This window comes from Vulpes lagopus, chromosome 12, assembly GCF_018345385.1.
Source record: "Vulpes lagopus strain Blue_001 chromosome 12, ASM1834538v1, whole genome shotgun sequence".
Taxonomy (NCBI): Eukaryota; Metazoa; Chordata; class Mammalia; order Carnivora; family Canidae; genus Vulpes; species Vulpes lagopus.
The window spans coordinates 5,035,646-5,058,637 of record NC_054835.1 but is presented as its reverse complement, the minus strand read 5'-3'; the positions used below and the strand labels follow the sequence as shown (position 1 = coordinate 5,058,637).

At 48.5% G+C, this 22,992-nt stretch overlaps 2 protein-coding genes across 6 annotated transcripts in view; one reads left to right on the top strand and one right to left on the bottom strand.

The window, feature by feature from the left end:
* The window catches only part of RALGPS1 (Ral GEF with PH domain and SH3 binding motif 1), a 292,653-nt gene that overhangs the window by 107,843 nt on the left and 161,818 nt on the right, over window positions 1-22,992 (bottom strand). The gene's annotated exons all lie outside the window — the stretch shown is intronic.
* Window positions 1-22,992, top strand: part of ANGPTL2 (angiopoietin like 2) — a 35,958-nt gene that overhangs the window by 5,809 nt on the left and 7,157 nt on the right. Inside the window, exon 2 of the mRNA XM_041724556.1 lies at window positions 8,253-9,118. Within this exon, the coding sequence (XP_041580490.1) occupies window positions 8,302-9,118 (817 nt within the window). The 5' untranslated portion in view covers window positions 8,253-8,301. The remainder of the gene's footprint in view (window positions 1-8,252; window positions 9,119-22,992) is intronic.

Here is a 22,992-nt window from a genome sequence, read left to right as displayed (position 1 = left end):
CCAACCATTCGGCCTGGCCTAGAAGAGTAGCTCCAGGCTGGGTCCAGAGACCCCAGGAAGCCACTGTGGGGCAGCAGTCCCTGGTTTCTTCTCCCTCTCATCTGAGGTTCCTCCAGACCCAGGGCTCCAGAGCACACAAGGCACTGCCGCAAACGCAGCAGCCAACTCAGAAGCTGGGCTCTGACATGGCTTCTGCAGACTCTCCCCGCCTCTGCTCTGTTGGCTGGGGCTCCTGGCACAGAGGGTTCAGTGTGCAGGCTTTGGGGGAATCACAAAATGGTTCCCAAATAATGCACTGTGAAAAAGTAACAGCAGCATCCCTGTCCCCCTGGCAAAGGCAACCAGCCCCCCACTGCCTAACCACATCCCGTCTTGCCCTATGATCTCACAGTATGACCACAGCCGGCTTCCTCTGTGAACTCAGCCCTCCCCTGGAGCCCGCAGCTCCCCAGGGGCAGGAGCATCACAGCCAAGGGCATCAGGCAGATTCAACCCCCACTGCTGTTCTTCCAGGCAAATCTGTTTTATCTGACACTACCTGCCTGTCTGGTTTATGCCTGTGTTCCCATCACCCATGACAAGGGTGGACCCAGGCTGTCACAGTTCACAAAGACCAGCTGGCAGGGAAGGTTAGGAGATGGAAGACTGGATGGATGAACAAATGGCTCATTTGAAGGTCTTATGAGGCCTGAGCTGGCAGGGTCCGGGAACTGGCTCCAGACTCCTTGGGTGCCCACATGGCCTTCTGGTGGGGAATGAATCACAGGATCCTAGGCTGGGAGGGGATGGCAGTTGGAGATGTGGCTGTTCCCTCCCTGGCCCCCAGGCTAGCAATGAATCACCTAGGACAAATGAGGCACAGTTTCTTCAGGTTTTCTAAGGTGAGGACGCCACTGTTCATCCACGATGCCCATTTTGGGGTCTTGCCACTTGGATAATCAAGAAGCTGTTTCTAACATCTAACAAAACTCCCCCTTGTACTAACCTGAAAGCCATTTCTACTTATTCAGTCAACAGTGACTAAGAAGCAATCTGCATCCTGGCCATGAAGCAAACAGACAGGCACCTTTTGTTCATCCTGGTTGGAGAATCAATCTTGATGGAAGTGAGGGCTTGGACATTGCCGCTGACAGCTGAATCCCAGTCCTGGTATTTATTCCAAGGAGCTTTAGACTAGTAACCTGACCTTTCTGGACCTGGGTTTACTCTCCTGCAAAATGCAGGTGATAATACTTTTCTCCTGGGTATAAAGGGACCTTATAATTTGGTGCCCAATCAGGACATTTTTGAAAATAAGAGGGGGTGCTATTAATAATTACATAACAGGCCTCAATGGAGGCTAACCTTATGCACAGAGCAGTACGTGCCAATGAGAAAGGGCACACCAGGCCCATGGTGAGTTTACCAGAAACAGACGAGGGCTATTGTTATCTATACTTTTGGTTATATGGTCAGCTGGGCCCTCTGGGGCCCTTTTTTCTAGAATTTTCCTTTATCTGGGTCTCTCCCACATCCTGGATTACCAATTGGTTTAGGTACCCACTGGTACACCATGCATCTCAACCAGCTTTAGTAGGAAAAGCTGTCAACTTCGAAGTTTTGATTTTTTCTTCTCGGTCCTGATGTTGCCTGATGTTGATTGTTAATCAGGTCTATTGGACTGCCTCAAGCACACTCAAATTCCTAGCTACCCCAAAGGCAGATGCCAGGGGCCAGCCAGGCACACTCAGGGCCAAGTGGTGGTTCCAGATTCCTGCACTGCCAGTGGCAAGGGGTCATTTCTCAGGCCTCCTGCAGGGCCCCTGGTCTAGACTCATCCCCGGCTTTCTATGATCACAGAATTGTAGGGTAGGGCTGGTGACAGATGCAGGGGTGGGTTCTGTGAGCCTCTGACATGGGACTATAGCCTAGATGGGTGACAAGGCACCACCATGAGAGCTGGTTTGAATCCAGAAATTTCCCTGGGGTCAGCAGTCCTGGGGACTCCCCTTGCCTGTGGGGGTCAGAGAGCAATTTCTTTTGAGTGTCCTGTCACTCTAGCACTTTTCTTTTTCTATATTCAGCATGGTATATTTTGGGGCTCCGCTACTGAGTAATTCAGTGACTATGGGTAAAATGACTCGCGGTCTTAGAATATGAATAGTTCCCTCACCTGCAAATAAGGATAATTGTCAGCCCTGCTGTTAGTCTTAAAAGCATCTTTGTGGGAATTAGACAATGGCTGTAATAATAAATACCCCAAACTACAAAGACCATTGAATGTGAGTTGTGCTCCTTAGAGTGGCAGAGTGCACAACTTGGGCCACCACCCATGGCAGCCTGAAATAACAGGGCTTCCCTCCTGAGGTTGTTGGGAGGATTAAGTAAGATCATGTATACAAAGTGCTTGAGTCATGTGACAACAGAGTGTGGTTATCATCTTCAGTGTTTGAACTTTACTCATTCCTAACCCCTGGGGCCACCAGCTTCTGTTGCAGGGCAGGACACAGAGCTCCCTCCCATAAAAACAATTCTTCCTACAAAGTGGCCCCATGCCTGGGCTGCAGTGCCATGGTGCTGAGTGGGAGGTGGACACACGGTGTGTGGCCCCACTGCACTGGGCCAAGCAGGGACACTCGGGCTGCCCACCAGAGGCTGGGTGGGACCCAAGCCCAGGGGAGGCTGCCTCCCAGTGTGCAGGGGCTGTCACGTGGCTTGGTCACACCAGCTCCACTTGTGGGGAGGGAAACCCGTACATAATGGAAACTCCTCACAATACAATGTGGAAAAGCAATTTTAAGAATCGTTTTTATTTTCCTTTCGAAGCCAAGGAAAACAGTTGCAGTTGCTTTTCTTTTTTGGTCAGAGGAAGAAAGTGAGGCGCACCACTCTGATTGCAGTGGAGTTCTCCAGACCTAAGATGACTGGAATGCTGGGGAGGGTTATTTCTCTTGGGGTGCAATTAGTTGAATAAATATCAAGAGAGTAAAAGGAAACAAACTCATTACTGCCCATTAAGAACTGCCAAAGTAGCATAAAACTGAAGACAGGGGTTAGATTCTTTAAGGAAAACAACTCCAAAGCTGAGGGCAAGGCAAAGAGTACAGCCCTTGGTGTCAGGCTGACCTGAGCTCTCGGCTGGGTCAGCTCCAGCTCTTATCAGCATGGGCTCCTGGGGAAGTCACTTAGCCTACCTGGGAGTCAGTGTTCTCATTTACAAAATAGAATTGGGGGACAGCCACCTGGTTAGACTACCTGCGACGGTGTGTGTCAGGCACCCAGCACGGTGCCCTGCTCCTTTCCTTCCTTCTGGAACCCACCTGGCCCCAGATGACACCTGCCAAGCCCAGACCCCATGGAAAACTAACAGGAAGACCCAGAATCATGAGCCCCAGAACTGGTGTCACTGGTAGGAGTGCCATCCAGAGCAAGATACCTGACACCCCCTCTCAAAAAACGGCAATAACTAACTAGCTCTGAACGTTGGGATGATTAAATGATAATGTGTATGCAAAGGGCCTTGTGAACCTGAAAATTGTGTGTTAATTATCAAGTTTGGTGCTCTTTTTAATCAAACAATTGCTGAGAAATGCTCTTTCAAGACAGCACAGCCTATGCACTGCATTTGCCCAGCTGTTCCCCTCCCACTCTTGCCCAGCACCGTGTAAGATCCAGGGACAGCAAGACAGCCAGGACCCACCCAGTCTGACAGAGGATGGCTCTAGAGCTGGGTGGTAAGGCCAGACAGACCTCTTGCCCAGGGCCTAGCTCTGTGAGAGGCCCAAGGTCCTCCTCTGAGAAATGGGAGGAGCATTAATTATGGTATCACCCCCACCCTCCACTCCCATGTCAGAGGGCATGGTCAGTGTTCCTCACTGAGTCTGGCAACGTTGTCTGCCAGCATGCTGCCATCATGTTATTATTATCATCTCTAGTTTGGGAAGCATTTCTATGTCCTTTAAGTAGTGTGCAAGGCAGGTTAGATCGCCCCGTTAGATCACATTTCACCGAAGAGGCTTGGCCTTCAGGATCGCAAGTCCAAAGGCACAGGCTCTGATGGGGAAGCTCCAGGTTTGGGAAGGGACAAGGCTCAATGATAAACAGGGCCGCCCTGCCAGGTCTTGAGGCCTGGGAAGGCTTGGAAATCAACCATTTCCTGGAGCCAGGTTGCTTCCCTGGGCCCCTGGTAGTTTCTCTGTCAAGGCAGAGGCCCGCACCGGCATGGGCACCAGCTGCCTCAGGTGAGCAGCCTGTGGGAAGGCACCTGCCTGCCCGCCCTAGCCTGCGGCGCTGCTCCTCCCCATTGTTTTGGGCCAGGCGTGGCCACGGGCTGGTGCAGGAGCAGCCAGAGCGCTCTGGAAACCAGGCAAACACTCACAAACTCAGTCCTGTTTCCACTCACGTCACCACAGCCCTACCTCGTAGCCCAACCCAGACCAAAGACCGGGTGTTGTACCTTTCTCTGCCTGGCCTCGATCAAAGTGTGGGCTGGCCACACTTCCTCATTCAAGCAGAAAACAGTTCTGAGTGGCTCTGGGGAGCCCAGGGCCTGTTTTATAACAGCCCACGAACTGGTACAAGGTGGGGCCTGGACCGAGGCTGCTCCCCAGAGAAGCCACAGGGGAGCCTGGGGAGGACAAGACTTCCAGCTTCCATGTCATGCTAATCCTTTTTTTTTTTTTTTGTACTAAAGACCAGATTAAGTACATTTCTATGTCAGTAAGAGTTTGAAGGTTTGAATACATGAGATCAGATCAGGGACACTTTCCTGACTTCTCCAATTATCCCTGGTTCTGCCACCTTCCAGCTGTGTGATCTTAGGCAACTCACTCAGCCACTCTGAGTCTTAGTTTCCTCATCTGTAAAATGGAAATGACAGCAGAATCTTAACAGTATCTACCTTGAGAGAAGACAAAGTAGAAAATGCTTGCAAACGGCTTGTGAGGAGCAGGTTGGGTGTTATTGATAAATATAAGAGATGACATCCAGGGCACCTGGGTGGCTTAGTTGGGTGTCTGCCTTCAGTTCAGGTCATGGTCCTGGCATCAAGGCCTTTGTTGGGCTCCCTCCTCAGTGGAGAATCTGCTTCTCTCTCCCCTATTCATGTTCTGTCTCTCTTTCTCAAAATGAAAGAAAGAAAGGAAAGAAAGGAAAGAAGAAAGAAAGAAAGAAAGAAAGAAAGAAAGAAAGAAAGAAAGAAAGAAAGAAAGAAATAGAAAGAAGAAAGAAAGAAAGAAAGAGAAAGAAAGAAAGAAAGAAAGAAAGAAAGAAAGAAAGAAAGAAAGAAAGAAAGAAGAAAGAAAAGGCCTCCTCCTGTGTAGCTGGCACCCCCTCATGCCATCACCTGCATGAGCTCCCCTGGCCCTGCCTCTCCATAGCCCTCCCCACTGTGTGGAAGCTGTTGTCAGGTGTGCCCTTTTATTCAGCCCAGAGATATTTACTGAGTGCCCATATATTCCAGGCCACATGCTTGGCATTGAGAATGGAGCAGTCAGCCCCCTGCCCTCCTTGCGGTTCCAGTCACGGGGGTGGGGTCAGGAAACATTTTACATCTGCTAACAATGAGGACTCTGGAGAGGAGGGTGGGGAGGTTACAGTTTTAAGTGACTGGGTAGGCCTCACTTGGAAGGTAATATCTCAGCAAAGACCTTAAGAGGTGAAGGAGTGAGCGATGAGGAAAGGGGGTAAGAGTGTTCCAGTCAGGGAACAGCATACAAAGGTCCTGAGTCACAATCGTGCTTGGCGAGCATACGGAACCTCCAGGAGGCTGTGGTGGCTGCAGTGGCATGAGGATGGGGTGGAGGGAGGGGATGAGAGGAGTCAGAGAAGAGGTCAGGGAGGGAGCGAGCCAGGTCTGCAAGAGCCAGAGATACCTTCTAAGCTTTTTCTCTGAGTTGAGGAGCTCTCTAGGGATTCTGAGTAGAAGATGGAACTTTTTTAAAAGGATCAGGGATTCCCGGGTGGCTCAGCAGTTTAGCACCTGCCTTCAGCCCAGGGCGTGATCCTGGAGTCCTAGGATCAAGTTCCGCATTGGGCTCTCTACATGGAGCCTGCTTCTCCCTCTGCCTCTCTATCTCTCATGAATAAATAAAAATAAATAAAAATCCTAAAAAAAAAGAAAAAGAAAAAGGATCACTCTGGTTACTGGGCTGAGGACAAAGGGCAGGAGCAGGTCCAGCAGCAGACAGGTCCAGGTGAGAGGTGGAGGGGGTGTTGTACCAGGGTGTAGGAGAGCTGACGAGCAGAAGCAGGACTCTGAGAATATGTCCAAGAAATTGCTATTATGATTTGGTGGTGAATTAGATGCGGGGCATGAAAAAGTGGAGTCAAGGTCATTGACTTCAAGGTTGTTGCCCTGAGCAACTGGAAGAGCAGAGCTTCCATTTCTAACACAGGAAAATCTGGGGTAAACATGTTTAGATAGAGGTGTGACGACATCAGTTCACTTCCAGATACGTTAAGTTTGAGATGCCTAGGAGATAGTACGGTGGAAATGTCAAATGTCAAAGGGGCAGTTAGATGTATGGGTCTGAAGTCAAAGGGGAAGGTCTGGGCTGGAGAAATAAATGTGGGAGTTAGCAGCACCTGAAGGCCACAAGACCACATGAGATCACTGAGGTAAACAAGAGGTCTGAGGATGGAGCTCTGGGTCCCCCAGGACAGGAACAGAAGGATGAACCAGCAAAGGAGAGAGAAAGGGCAGCCAGTGAGAAAGGAAATGGTGATCTTCAGGAAAGGAAGTCTAAGAAGGGAGTGACCAACCACATTCCCCAGTGTGGAGAGGCAAGTACTGACGAGGACTAAGAACAGGCCATTTGGTCTAGCAAGTGAGGCCGCCAGTGATCCTGTCCAGAACACTCGGAGGGAAGGGGGGATCTAGGCCTGATGGGAGTGGGCTCAAGAGAACAGGAAGTGAGGGCCTTTCTGGAAACCAAGTACAGGCAGCCCTTCGGAGGGTTTTGCTAAAAAGGGGAGCAGAGGATTGGAACGGTAGCTGGAGAGGGGATGTGAGATCAAGAGAGGATTGATTTTCTTTAAGATGAGAGAAATAACAGCATGATTATAGGAAAAATGTGATCATGCAGGAGATATGGGGGAGAAACGCTGGAGCCATAGCCCTGGGTAGGCGAGAGGAAGGATGTGCACACATCCATCCCCTCCCTCTTGGCCTGGCTGACTCCTGCTCATCCCTCAAGGGGTCAGTGTAAAGGTCACTTTCTCAGGGAAGCTTTCTGGAATCCTCCGATTAGGTCAGTTCTCTGTTCTACCCTTTCACAGCATATGTTCCTGCTGCTCTGTGGCTCTTGGGGACTGTGCCACTGTGCGTAAGCCACGTAAGGGCAGGGCTGGCTCAGGCCTATGTGCGGCCGTACGCGTCCAGCAGCCAGCATGCTGCCTGGCACACCAGGATATCTGGTGAGGGAATGAATGGTCCAAGAGCAGAACTGAAACGAATCCAGAGACACATGTCTTTTTTCCGCTTCTGTCTGCTTTAATCACACTGCAGCGGCCAGGGGGAACTTGCAGTTACTGGCTATTACAAATATTTGGATTTAGAAGAGCTCAGTTGTTTGTTCCTGTTTGGGCTCTTCAGCTTGTCTCTAACACACAGACCAAAGCCATGTGACTGGACACATCCTTCCATTGACATTGTCCACTACCAACTGAACAGATTCCATCCCGTGTCCAGAGATTTGTTCATTTCACAAATATTCACTGTAAGCCTGCTTTGTGTATGTAGCATCCTGAGGACACAGGATGGAATCAGACACAGCACCTGCCCGCATGGAGTATGGAGTCCGCTAAAGAAGACCACACAGAACCCTATTCACCATGACTGTCACAAATGCTTCAGTAAAGGGAAAGCCCAGGGGGGTTACAAACAGGTTAGAACAGGGAGACATAATGGTCTGGGGGGCATGAGGCAGAGAACAGAGATTAGATAAGCCTTCCCCTGCCTCCCTGCCCCAGCTTTGAGCTGCCGTCTGTGGTTTTCAGGCTTGGGCCAGGAGCTCCGCGAGGGGGCTGGGCTTGAGGGCGGGCTCTGGGAGTGGCAGGGCCATGGCCTCCTGCCTCCAGATGCCCCGGTCCCCTCCGGCTTCCTCTCTACCTCTGTGGAAGCCTGCCTGTCTCCTTCTGCTGCTTCCAGAAGGGCTGCCTCTTGAACTGCATTTTTGGAAAGATTTGCCTGGCGAGAAGGCTGAGCTCATTTATGGCACAGGCTGCTGGCAGTGACAACACCGTTACTGAATCTCCCTTCTGTTTACTTTCAGGTTTTCATAGGCTCTGTTCTCAAAGAGGAAGCACCATTTTGTGAGGACCATGAGGCTGCTGTGTGTGACATACTGGTGGCTGGGACTGCTGGCTGCCATGGGAACAGCTGCAGGCCAGAAGGAAAGCTTCGAGGGCACTGAGGACGGCTCGCCCAGTGAGTTCATTTACCTGAACAGGTACAAACGGGCCAGCGAGTCTTCAGACAAGTGCACCTACACCTTCATTGTGCCCCAGCAGCGGGTCACAGGCGCCATCTGCGTCAACTCCAAGGAGCCCGAGGTGCTCCTGGAGAACCGGGTGCACAAGCAGGAGCTGGAGCTGCTTAACAGCGAGCTGCTCAAGCAGAAGCGACAAATTGAGACGCTACAGCAGCTGGTGGAGGTGGATGGCGGCATCGTGAGTGAGGTGAAGCTGCTGCGCAAGGAGAGCCGCAACATGAACTCGCGGGTCACGCAGCTCTACATGCAGCTCCTGCATGAGATCATTCGCAAGCGGGACAATGCGCTGGAGCTCTCCCAGCTGGAGAACAGGATCCTCAACCAGACAGCCGACATGCTGCAGCTGGCCAGCAAGTATAAGGACCTGGAGCACAAGTATCAGCACCTGGCCACACTGGCCCACAACCAGTCCGAGATCATCGCGCAGCTCGAGGAGCACTGCCAGCGGGTGCCAGCAGCCAGGCCCGTGCCCCAGCCTCCCCCTGCCACCCCACCCCGGGTCTACCAGCCATCCCCTTACAACCGCATCATCAATCAGATCTCTACCAATGAGATCCAGAGTGATCAGAACCTGAAGGTGCTGCCTCCCCCTCTGCCTACCATGCCCACCCTCACCAGCCTCCCGTCCTCCACAGACAAGCCATCGGGTAAGTCCTTCCGGGAGGGAGCCTGCTCCATCTGGGCCTCAGAGCAGGCGCCAGGCTTCCCTTGGCTGAGACCACAAGTGGGGGAAAAGCCACGGCAAGCTGAAGCCGGGCCAACAGACTTGCACAATCCCCCGGCAATCCCTTGGGCTGAGCCTTGGCAGCAGGTGTGGGGGGCCGCAGGGGGCATGTTCCTTAGATGGATGCTCCAAGGTAGAACCCGGAAACAGGGCAAGCCCCAAAAGGGAACAAATGTTCTCTGGCTTCAGATGGGAAAGAGCCCCAGGCCTGTAGTTTTCTGGGCTCCATTTAGATGCTCTGTGTTGGCAAGGAGGATGTCTCTCCTGCAAGCTCTTGCTCTTATACTGTGCCCAGCATAGAAATGGCGATCGGTAAAATGCTCACCAAAGAAACTAAGGAGCCAAAGGAAAAGAAAGTGTTATCACGGCACAAGTATGATAAACATGTTGTAGGGGCTGGGGGATGGGACGGAGTACTTTCTGAAGCCCACACATTTTTTAGAGTCTTCTGTTGTCCCAACTTTTCAGTGACAATTATACATATGCATAAATATGTGTTTCATCTTAAAATATGGTAATTCTCATAACATCATTATGGGGGAGGAATGGGGTTGCTGGTACATTCCAAAGCTTTACTAGGGTCCTGGCTTTGAGCATTTCACAGATACTGTATCACTAACCCTGTAGCTCCTTGTGGAAGATTAACTGAAAAAAAGGGTGACATGCTCAGGCTGGATTTGAATTCAGACCTTTACACTTTAAATCTAGGGTTGACTCCCCTGTGCTCTGGGACTCTGGGGAGATCATGAACCTAGCCCCCTGAAGCTCAGCCTCTCATTCATCCAGGACCTTGTGAGCCTTCCATATGGGCTGTCAGATGAAAACTGGATTGATCTTTGCAGAAACTAACCAAGTATCTGCTATAAGTCAGTAATTTTGGTATCACTTCGTTGTATAAGCGGGGAGATATTTTTACTGAAAATATCCTGTTTTACACTTATTTCACACTTCTGAAAATAATCAGCAGTACTGGGAAGAGCAGCTTCTTGCTAATTCCAGAAAGAGGGTGGCCCATGCAAAAGACAAGGGCAACATGTTTGTACGTCTGTGATGGGGAGAGCATCTGCCTGCAGCACCCCACACCTCACAGGAAAGCCCTCTACTGGGTTTGCAGGAGAACATATGCTTTGAACAGACTGACCTGGATTCAAATTCTGATTTCCCCTACTGATTAGCTCTAGGATATTAGGCAAGTCACCTTGCCTCTCAGAGCCTCTGTTTGTTCTGTCGACTGGGGACAGATTAAAATAATGCCTACCCAAAGATGAAATGAAATACTGAAAAAACAAATGTGTCTGGAATGGTGCTGGGTCCATGGAAAGTCTCAATACTTGGTAGCTCTCTGTTTCCTTCCATTTTTTGTTTGTTTGTTTCATCTTAAAGCAAGGAGATTGAAATAAATAAATAGCCCCTTTTCAGTGCTGGCATTCTATAGCAGGTGACTGGCTCATCTGTACATGTGTTTGTTTTAAATCAGAAGCTCCAAAAGAGAGGGCAGAGTGTGCTAATAGGTCTTGATAGAATACCCAGAGGGTAAAACATGCCCTTGGGCACGAAATGAAGACTAAGCTGTTTGTCATAGTCTTTTTTTTTTTTTAATTTTTTTTTTTTTTAATTTATGATAGTCACACACACAGAGAGAGAGAGAGAGGCAGAGACACAGGCAGAGGGAGAAGCAGACTCCATGCACCGGGAGCCCGACGTGGGACTCGATCCCGGGTCTCCAGGATCGCGCCCTGGGCCAAAAGCAGGCGCTAAACCACTGCGCCACCCAGGAATCCCTGTTTGTCATAGTCTTAACATCCGGCTGACCTCAGTGTTACCCGACAGACCTGCTCTCGCCTAAGCATCTCTGCTTTCTGAGTCAATGATTTCAGGACATCCCTGAGCTTGAACTGAGCTGAAAGGTATCTAGTGTTGGAAGAAAGACCTAGGTTTGCATCAACCTCTTAGTAGTGGTTTGTGAGGAAGTTACTTAGCTCCCCTGAGCCGCAATTTTTCCCTCTGTAAAATGGGGACAGGAGTTATCATACTGTAGGGTTACTGTGGAAACTCAATGCAGTCAGGCGTGTGATATTATGTCAGCCAACCGTGGACGTGCTCCTGCTCTGTGCCAGTTACAGAGCCAGGCTTAGAGGAGCTGGTGAAAACTCTGGTCCCAACCTGTAGGAACTCAGTCTAGGGGAGTTTGCAGATGCATGAATGCAATGGGATCTATTCAGTGCCCTCCAATTCTATCCCCCAAAATCAGCACATCAGATCTGATGAAGGATTTTGCTGAGGGGGAACATTTGTCAAGGCTACAATTTCCAGAATGTTGTAAGAATTGATGGGACTGACATGCCAAAGTACTTGAAATCAGGAATTCCGTGAAAATCAGGGTCTGTGTAGTCACTATGGTAATATCACAGTATGCTAAGTGCCCTGCAGAGCAGCGAATGAGGGGCTCTCAGGACACTAAAGTAGCATGTGTGACTGAGTCTGCCTGGACTAGAAGGGAGAAGCCGGACAGAGATGGGACTTCTGTGTTGCATTTTGAATGATTTCTAAGAGTTTACCAGACCAAGGAGTTGGGAAATGGGGTTACTAGTTGGTCTTTGACAGAGATGAGTCTGTGCAAAGTCCTGGGATCACGGCCCTACTCCTGGTACCTCAAATGGTCTGGGACCCCTGCTTCTTCATACTTATAGTCCAGCATGGGCTGTGCATTCCAAGGCCCCTGCACGCACCCAGCCCACTTTCTCTCCCACTCAAGGAAGCACACCTACATGGGAGGCAATGGCAGTGACTTTCTGTGGACATAACAAATGCACTATAATTTATACTTTTTTTTTTTTTTTTAAAGCAAAGCCTTCCCAAAGCCCTCCCAAGTGTTGGTACTGATTGTTGGTAACAGATTCATTGTGACCCATCTCCCCAATTAGCCCCCACCCAAGGTATTACCAGCCAGATCTGGCCATGGAAGCTGACTAGATGGACAGGAAGGGCCCTGTCCTTTCCTGGGTGGAAAAGGCAGATGGCCTTTCTTAGCCAATCGGCAGGGAGCTCTTATCAGGCCTGTTCTGAGAGCTTGCAGGCAGGTTCTGTGCCTGGAAGACAAAACCTTCTTCTGTGCTCTTAACCACAAGATCCTTTGTTCCTAAGGAACATTTGGCCAGAAACACCTTTGTGTGCATGACTTGGCAGTTTCTAAATCTTTCATCCCATAACCTCAGAGCCATCCCCTCTTTTCCTCACTGTCTGGGCTGCTTGGGCCACAGTACACTTTCTCCAGGGGACTGCAGGAGCCATGGCCACTTATCTGGGAGCTGCACTTACCAGCTTGTTACCAGCCAGACAGTAAGAGGCTGGCCCCAAGCCAGGCCCAAGCTGCCCAGAGCCTGAGGGAGGGAGGCCCAGGCAACTCCTGGCTTTCCTGGTGTCTGACTTGGGTTCTGTCCTGTCTCTTTCAGGTCTTGCCAGACCTGGGTCATTTCAGTTAGGATGATGCTTTGACAAGCAAGGTCAAAGGGCCCTGCTTGTGGCCCCTTCTCCCCATAATCTGGCTGCTGCCGCCTGCCCTTCCTCTTTTCCTATCCACTTTCTCATACTCACACATCCCCTGACCTCTTTCTCCATGTGTGTGCCCTTGACACGCACGCACGCACATGCGCACCAATCAGGTCTGCTAAAGAGGAAGACTGCACAGGTCACAAAAAGGCACAGAAATGGACAGGATGGAGCCTCAGTGCTGGCCTCCTCCCAAGATGGTCCAGGAGGCCTGGGGCACTGTCCCTCAGCTCTGCACAGGCACAGCCATGCACATGCCAGCCTGCTGTGGCACCCGCCCTCAAGAGTGATCAGAGGAGGAAAGGCAGTATTAGCACCAACTGCCACAGCATGGCCCTGCCTACAACAAATCCTTAAAAAACCAAAAGTAGTAGGCATTTCTAGCTGTTTTCTCTATTGAGAACATAATCAGCTCAGTTTGTTTCTCAGTGGGTAAAGAAGGGACCATACAATCATAAAAGATTAGAGCTTGTTAGGGGCCTTATCACCCCAGGGCCTGTCAGTGACAGAGCCAAGATCAGTCCCTGGACTTGTAAGTTTCAGGATATCGAGGTTCAGATTGATTAAGTAACTTAGCCAAGACAATACAGCTAGTAAGTGGTTCAGCCAAGGCTCAAACTCAAGTCTGTCTTAACCATTCTGGGACACTGCACATTTCCACAGAAAGGCTAGAGGGGAACTGGTGTGAAAATCATTCTATAAATGCTGGACTTGGCCTCAGGTGCCAGCTGCCTGAGATGTGACCCTCCATCACTATTTCATGTACTAGGTTCCAAGCAGCTCCTTGTAAAAGAGCTCTGGGAACAGAGTTGGTGGATTTGTTATTACAACTCTCACAGTTCTAACAACATAAGACATTGTCACTGCAAACTCATCAATATCATGCCTCCCCCTTATGCAGGCCTGGGAGGAGCCAACCACACCAACCATCTACACTGGCTTATCAGTCACACAAATGACTATTGTGGTGAACTACGTAGCAGACTAAATCATATAACCCTGAGATACCAAAAAAAAGAAAGAAAGAAAGAAAGAAAGAAAGAAAGAAAGAAAGAAAGAAAGAAAGAAAGAAGAAAGAAAGAAGAAAGAGGAAGAAATAGAAAAGAAAGGAAAAGAGAGATAAAGCAGAACTGAGTTAGCATCATACTGCAGAATCTCTACAACTGAGTTAATTGGGTGTCTGGGGGGCTCAGTCAATTAAATGTCTGCCTTCGGCTCAGGTCATGATCCCAGGGCCCCAGAATCAAGCCCCACATTGTGCTTCCTGCTCACAGGGGAGTCTGCTCCTCCCTCTCTCTCTCTGCTCCTCCTCCTGCTCATGTTTTCTTGCTTGCTCATTTTCTCTCTCTGATAAATAAATGTAATTAAAATTTTTTTAAATAAATAAAACAACTGAGCTCTTCCACAGAAATCATAATATGCACCTGAGTTCCAGTAAATGGACCCAACTAAAACTGCAGATAAATCTGATCTTTAATTTGTCTTTAAGCTGGACAGATTCTCTGGGTGTATTTGTACTCAGCATTTCAACATCCAGGAAAATCTGATGATCTGATTTCTTTAAAGATATTAACTCTACATATATAAAAATCAGCAGATGTGCTCTGTTCCTGGGGCCACACCAGTTGGCAACCACATTGTTTCACTACTAACGCAGAGACCCGTTCCTCCCAATAGATGCCCTATGGCCAGAGAGGCACAGGCAACTTGAACATGAGTGTTTTCCTAGATGGCTTTTCCCTCCTATATTTTACCTCCATGAGGTAGGAAATATGTATGTTAGATTGTGATTTTAAAACAGACATGATATGTTATACTGTGGCTTCCATTCCTTCTGGAGGTCAAGTAATTGTCGATCCAGGTGGAAAATTGTTGGTCCCATGTGCAGACCAACTCTGATACCTAGGCTTCTGAGCCTGAAGCTCTGTGGGGAGTTGGAGGGGTTTTATGAGGGTGTGAGAGTGGCTGTAGCCACCATAGGCTCTGCCTTTCAGTTCTCAGAAGCTGATGGAAAACCCAACCCTGGTCTCTTGCCTCCAGAGCTTGTGCTGTTTTCACTGTACTATGCTGTCTTGTTCTTGAAATGTTATTGTTGAACAAAATAAGATTCTCAGATTCATTACAGACTACATAATCCAGTGATATTTCAAAGAGCATTCTTCGTTAGCTTCTTCATAAACAAAGACCATTTGGGTTCAAGGTGGGTCATCTTCCTACTAGCTTTGCTTTCTTTCTCTTTTCTCCTGGATAGCTCAGGGAACAGATCACAGAGAGCCTTTTGAGTGTGATGGCAAGCTCTCCCTCTATTACTCGGGCATTTTCTAAGGAAGACATTCAGTTAAATGCTCAGGCTCTTTAAAGCCCCAAAGGATAAACTATCAACTCGTTACTATTTACAGTGGTGATTTGGCATCTGGGGCCTGGAAACCCCAACAGTTTGGCAGTTGGCAAACCGAGAGTAATCTGGAAAATCCTGGAGCTCAGGCATCTGCAGCCAGCTCCCCAGCCAAACAGACAGACCGTTGTGGGGGATTTCTGTGGTAGATTCAATTGTAACCTTGAGATGCTGCCCCCCCCCCCCAAAAAAAAAGATTGATAACACAGAATTAAGGTAGCATCACCCTACCTGGTGCCTAAAACAAGGGTGGTTAGGGTCATGGAGTGTAATCAGTAGAGCACTTGCTGTAAAAGTCAGGTTTCAACTTCAGCTACCCCTGTAAGGACTAAGATCTAAAGAGCACATTAAAAAGAAGCCTGATGATCCTGGCTTTGTATCTCAAGATGAGCCAGCAGAGCCACAAGACCTGGGATGGTATTATAGAATCCTTTTCTCAAATGAATGCATGATTTTCCTTTAACAGATTTTTAATATAATTATTTAAGTTAAAATTACTCCGTATCTAAGAGAAATTTTGCTAAGCAAAAGAAAATTTTAGTTTAAATGACAAACGTTATGTTTTTAAAAACAAAAACCACCCTCTGACTGTTGAAATTAAGATATCCTTCGGTGGTCTGTCTAGAGTAACGTTCAAAAGAATAGAAAATCCTTGGGCAGCCCAGGTGGCTCAGCGGTTTAGTGCCACCTTCAGCCCAGGGCCTGATCCTGGGGCCCTGGGATCGAGTCCCACGTCGGGCTCCCTGCATGGAGCCTGCTTCTCTCTCTGCCTGTGTCTCTGCCCCTCTCTCTCTCTGTCTCTCTCTCATGAATAAATAAAATCTTTTTAAAAACCACAAAATAATAGAAAATCCAATCACCTGGATTTTTGGTGTCTATCCCAGACAACATGCCAACTTTCTATTACAGACTGTCCCAACTCTCCCAGGTTTTGGTTTGAATCCTGATTATCCGCAGCTGTGGGGCCCCCGTTTCCAGATGGACTTATCATTGATACTCAAACTAGAAAGAATAGAATGAAGGTGACAAAGGAACACAGCTCACAGTGGTGAGGAGATGGAGACAGGAGAAGGCATGTGGGACACTGACTCGGTCCAGAAGGCGAGACTGGCTGGACAGACACACTATCATACCCTGGATGAGGCTGCTGCCCAGAAGGATCTCAGAGACTGACAAGGAGATGAAACCCCAAACAATCCTAGTACGGTGAAACAGACTCAGACTCAGCACAGCACGGAGAAGCAGGCCCAGAAGGCAGATGTGAGTTCTAACCCCAGAGCCTTCCCCTTTCTGGCCATGCGGTCTCTCTAGGACTTAGTTTGCTCACTGTTGCAGGTGCTCATGAGGATGAAGAGAAAGCATGTGTAAAGCACCTGGCAGGCGAAAGGCTCTAGATACATGGCAGTCATCATTCTTACTATATTCCAGTAGAGATAAAGATATCTAGGCATTATGGGAACCCCAAGGAGAATGAAGTAGCTTTGTGGAGTTGGGGAAGACTTCCTGGAGGTGGAGATGAGGAGGCTGAGGGTGTGGCAGATAAGCTCTCAGAACCAGTGCCAGCAATCAACCAGAAATCATGAAGACCATGTGTGGCACTGGGCAAATGCCCTCTTTTAATAAAGAGAAAGGACGAGATACTAGAAATTATATATCAATTGGTTTAAGCTGCAGCAAAATCATAGAAAAGATTATATAAAGAGGAGTTTGTGAGCATTTGAAAAATTAAAAGGTGATCAATGAAAGCCAACATATAAAAAAAAAAAAAAAAAGAAAGAAAGAAAGAAAGCCAACATAGGTTCTCTAAGCACAGGCCCATAGGCTGATTCCCTTTCTCAGAGGGGTTTACAGGATGGTAGATCACAGGCACACCACCGGTGTGGCACTTGTGGATTGCAGTCATGGATCTGATAAGCTCTTCCATATGTGCCTGCAGAACCACACCATCAATCCCTGCACTGAGAGAGGCATTTCATTCTCATCACTATACCCAGGGAGCCTTGGTACACTGCCCACCTCTACGTCCACGGACCTCCCTCCCTCAGGCAGCCCTGGGCACCACTGACCAGTGAACCCAGGGAGCCCCAGGGTTACCCCTAGGAGTATGGGAGCCATGGTGAGCCAAGCCGGTGAGCCGAGCCGGTGAGCCAGCTCCGCAGCCCCTGTAGGGCTAAACTCTTTCCTCTTTTAAATTGCTTTAAAGCCCGAATTTCTCCCCCTGCCCAAAGGTACTGATGGGACACCCAGGAGTGGGCACAACACTTTTGAAAGTGTTTTTTGGTAGGCAATGCTGCAATGTCTGTCTATCCTGAGATCAAATTGGCAGAAACAGGACCCCTTTAAAAAGCTCCTGGAGGAGGCCGGGAGCTCTTACTTGGGAGGTCTCACAGTGTATCACACCCACTGAAATCCACACATCTAATATAACTTTTACTGTAAAAATTTTGAAAGGGTTTTTTAAATTTTGCTTTTGAAATTATTTGGCCAAGAGTAACACAATTAATTTATGGCTGGCTCTGATTTCTCGGCAAACATCAGGCATGTTCAAGAATTCTTGGGAAGTGAGAAAAATCTAACCTACAAATTGTTTTCAAAAGTAGTAATGTTTTTATGAAGACTAAAATTAACAATTAATGAACCTTTCCACTTTGTAGAAATTAAATTAAGTACTTCTAAATTTTGATTTTGCAGTTTTCTTTTCATAGTTCAGAGCCAATAAATTTTTTTAGGCCTCAAACACTTTCATAAACTCGTTGGCCCCAGGTACTGTGCCTGTCCATCATTTGTGAACTAAAGCAGCCTCAACAGTGGGCATAAGCATTTGGACCCTTTCCCCAAAAGGACCAGAAATAACCACGATGTCGGCTCTCAGGCCCCATAGGAACTTGAGATGCCTTTGGGAACACACCAGCTGTTTCTGTGTTTATTGTTTTGTACTCTGGTTCATTGAAAAGTGGTGATTGACATAGAATATACATGTTCACAACCAAAATATTATTTCCCCACACCTTCTGGATAAATGAGGCTCAAGCAGCACATATAATCCTTCCTTACCAACCCTCCTCCCCGGTGTCTGCTTTCCTCCCCTCAGAGGAGTCCTGCTGCAGGCCAGGGCAGGGCTCACACCTAAGCAGTCCACATGCCCTGGCTCTCAGATGGATTAATTTGGGTAAGAAATTCCAGACCCAATTTCAACAACTAGTCATTTCTCTGGTTAGAAAAACATTTAAGGGAGTGGCAAAAAGACGTTCTGGAGAGACAGATCATCACTGATAGTAAGTGAAAACAGCATACCGTTCTCACAAAAAAGTAGTGTGTCTTGGTGCTATCACAGAAGCCTCTCTCCAGTGCCCACGTATGAACTAAAACATCCCTAGGACATTTCCCACAGGCCACAGGGCCTCTGCATAGCCTAGGGTGGTCAAGTCCCAAGATGCGGGCTATGGGTCAAAGAGGCCAGTCACACTGCTGGCCAGCCATGTGGTGTGGTCCAGCTAATGGCCAGGAAGGACCCTGCTCCTCTCCACATGCCTCAGGAGCAGCCAGGGAGAAGAGCCATGGCCATTTACTCACTTCTCAGCTCCTTGCCTCCAGGGTGCAGCCAGTGGGCTTGGTAAGATATTCACAGGGCCACGTTTCCCTCGCAGGAGAGATGACTACCCTGACAGTTGATGTAGTTGGTAAACTCATTTCTCCATGGGACAGAAGTAGGCAGGTCAGGCTAACCTGGCCTGCCCCAGACTCAGAGAGGAAACTGGGACTAGGCAGTTATACTGAGGTTTGCCTGGCCTGGCTACAGGCTCCAAACCAGCTTTATGGGAAAGGTACTTTACTGGGAATACTGAACATTAGCCATCAACAAGTGATTCCTGGTTTCCTGGTGGGCCATGTTCCTTGCGTGCAAGAACCCTGGAGAGGAAGAAAGAGGCAGGGAAGGGGCTCAGGCATCCAAACCCGATCACTCCAACCCTCACCAAGTTGGATGTCGGGGTTTGGGGGCCCAAGACCCGTATGCTTTGTGTTCCCACTGCCAATATCCCTTCTTCCTGAGGCCTCCTGACTCTGGTCCTGTGTGCTCTCCACACCCCGTGTTGCTTCTTTAAGGAACCATGCAGACTCAGCTCAGCCATGACGACTGTACTTCCCTTCACATGGAATGTTCCGGCTACAGCTCCACCGAGAGCGTAAATATGGTCTTTATAGAGATGAGGTCGGGTGCTACTCCACTCAGAGCCCTGGTGCTGCCGAGTTAGTGTTGGCCTGGCACTCTGAGCAACGCTGCCCTTTCAGAAGAGGAGCCAAGCCAAATACTGCCTGGGCACTTTGCACTGTTCCAAAGGGAGAGCTCTGCCCACTGCAGACTAAAAATGCAGTTTCATTGACAAAAAAGATTTCCATTCTTCATTTTGGTATCTCTTTGGGGGTCTCTCTGCTGAAACTGTGATTTTTTAAATGTGCTTTGTGGAAAACATCTACCAGTACACCATTGTATATTTAGTCTTGCAAATTGAAAAGCAAATACAGTAACTTGCTTGTGTGTATTTCGGTGAGGGTGGGTTGGGGGAGTGGGCAATAGCAAAAGCATCAGCTTTCATCCAGCACCAGAAAGAGCAAGAAAGAACCCTCACTGATACCTGGTCTAGCTGGCCTCATGCTGGGTGCTCTTGTAGTCCTGAGACCCCCAGAACAGGTGGGTTCATCCCCTCTGTGTACAGAAGAAGAAACTGAGGCCTAAGGAACTTCCCAAGGATACACACTATAAGGCGATGAGGCCACCGAGATTTGAGCTGAGGGCTCCTGACTCATGTATTCACATCGGTTACAGATTTCTCATCAAAGTAGGACATTTTGATTCAGCCATTTTAATGGAGCCACATGATAGTCTCACTGCTGCCACTGTCCACTCCCTGATCGTTTTACTACTGCCAGTGTTTCAATGCTAAGTATTTTGTCTGACTCATTTTCATCTATCATTTAATTTTCTTTTTTTTTTTTTTTTAAAGGTTTTATTTATTTATTCATGAGAGACAGAGAGAGAGGCAGAGGGAGAAGCAGGCTCCCTGAAGTGCGCCTGATGTGGGACTCGATCCCGGGACTCCGGAATCACGCCCTGGGCCAAAGGCGGGCACTAAACCACTGAGCCACCCAGGGATCCCTCATTTAATTTTCTTACCTTTGTCACTGGTGCCTTTAATGTAAGAAAAGGGCATGTGTTTCGGTGTAGAAGGTTTGGTAGCGTGCTGCTCTGCAAGGGTTTCGGAGGAAAAATTGTCTGGAAATGTGGTTGATGATGGAAGCTGATAGGTCCTGAGTATCATGCCAAGTGCAGAGTGCAGGGGACTCGGGGAATTTTTTTTGTAATACTAAATGTCTCTTTACTAGTTTATTCCTACTCCATGATTCTAGAAAAGACATCAGACCTAAAAGCTTTAAAGGAAAGAACTGCCTGATTTACCCTAAAGATTAAAAAAAAAAAAAAAAAAAAAAGGAAATCCTACATTAAAAAGACACTAAAATAGTTGAAAATGGGCAAAGGACACCAAAAGGTAAGCAAAGAAGAAAAACAAATCACCAATAAAGAGTCTGGAAAGGTATTAATGCCTTCACAAAGAAGTGTACATTTTTATTTTTTAAACCCAGCTGACTAGCAGATTAAAAATAGGCTAGGGACACAGAGATAAGTCAGCCTGGGCCCCCCACCCTGGAGTTCACTCTGGAGCACCCAGACCACCTGGGTTCAGACACTGGATCAGAAATGGGATCAGAGGACCTCATGTCCTCATGCTCCCATTTCCTTATCTGTCAAATGGGTGACTATTGGCTACCTCACACTTTACAACATTTGCCTTTGTTTAAAGATTATGTATGTATGTATGTATGTATGTATTTATTAGACAAAGAGCGAGCACACGCATGTACACAAGCAAGAGGAGGGGCAGAGGGGGAGGGAGAAAGAATCTCAAGCAGACTCCATACTGAGTGTGGAGCCTGATGAGAAGCTCAATCTCACAACCAGGACATCACAACCTGAGCTGAAACCAAGAGTTGGGTGCTTAACCGACTGAGCCACCCAGGTGCCCCTTAACACTTGCCTTTTAAAAAGACCCCTTGGGGCACCTGGGTGGCTCAATCGGTGAAGTACCTGCCTTCAGCTCAGGTCATGATCCCAGGACTCTGGGATCGAGCCCTACATTGGGCTCCCTGCTCAGTGGGGAGTCTGCTTCTCCTGCTCCCTCTGTGTGACACCCTTTCCTGCCTGGCTTGTACTGTTTCTCTCTCTCAAAATAAATAAATAAATAAAATCTTAAAAAAAAAGGGGGGGCCCTTTGTAGAAATGTCAGTGGTATAGCTGAAACAATTGATGGCACCCACAAAAGCAGCTCAGGCTGGGAGTTGAGAGAATGACCCATTACTCTCCCAAGTGCCTCCAAAGCTTCTTCCAACATAGTGCCTCCTTCAAAGCCAGACTGTCCCTCTGAGAACCCCACCAGAGCCCCAGAGTGGCCCCGCAGTAAGGGGGCTGGCTGCTTGTTTTAAAGGGGTGATGTTCTGCAGTCCTCTACCGGGCCTTCTGTCACCAGCATTCCCATCAAACAGCCTCTCCTGTGCTTCTCACTTGGGAAAGAGCTGGGAGCCCTCCCATGCCTGCTGCATGCTCTGCTCCAGCTGTCGGGGACAGACTCCCATTCTCTGCCCTGGTCCCTGGGGCTGGGGGTTGAACACAAGCAAAACATTTTTCTCTTTCCTGAGTGCTCTTTCTGGAGGTCTGGCCTCCCCTTCCCCAGGATGGGAGAGGCACAAGGCAAAGAGAGAAGCAGCAGCTTGTGCCACATCTCCCAGGCTAATGCCTGGGGCCCTGCCCCATCCCTTGAGGGTGAAGAGGGCTAGTGAACAGGTAAATTGGTGAGAAGCTCTCCCTGGAGGATGAAGGAGGAGTACCCTGGGTTAACTGTCAGTGGTAAACACTTATGCACACCTTTCTTCAAGGTGCATTACTAGGCTCTTGCTCCCCCCTCTCTTGCTCTTCCATTAGGTTTCTGGTGGAGATGCTCAAACACAGAGCGAGGGCTCAGGAGAAGCCCACCTGAGCTGCCTGGCAAGACCCCAAAAAAACCAAAACTTTTCTCATTTAACCATCATGTATAGACTAACCAAGCCCAACTACAACCAGGAAGGAATTTGAGAAGTTAGATCCACAGAGGATAAGCTGAGAATACCTGCTGCCAATGTCCTTCCCTGACACGCAGAAGAGAAAGGACAAGAATACACAGGAATTCAAGTTGAGAGAAGGCTGGCGAGGTCAGCTCTCCCCTTGCTGGGCATCAGAGCAGCCCCCACCCGGCCCTAGGCTTCCACAACCCAGCTCGGTACCTGCCAAGGCTGAGGCTCAATAAATAGTTGTTAGAATAAACATACACGTTCACAGAAAGAACAAGATGGAATTGCATCAGTATTTTTGGTCTTAACCATTCTCGGTTTGAGGACTATTGTGAAGAGAAGCTGGAGCAAATTGTGGCAATTATATTTATTTTTAAAATATGTAGTTCAATGGCTAGGTCTTGAAAAACTTCAGAAGGTTCCTGAGATCAATAAGGAAGAACCTAGGGACGCCTGGGTGGCTCAGTGGTTGAGCGTCTGCCTTCGGCTCAGGGCATGATCCCAGGATCCAGGATCGAGTCCCGCAATGGGCTCCCTGCAGGGAGCCTGCTTCTCCCTCTGCCTGTGTCTCTGCTTCTCTGTCTCTCATGAATAAAAAAATTAAAAAAATAAAAAATAAAACTTTAAAAATAAGGAGGAACCTAGCTTCTTTGGACCTTGGAGATTCCAGTTTCAGCCTCCTTGCTGATAGGACC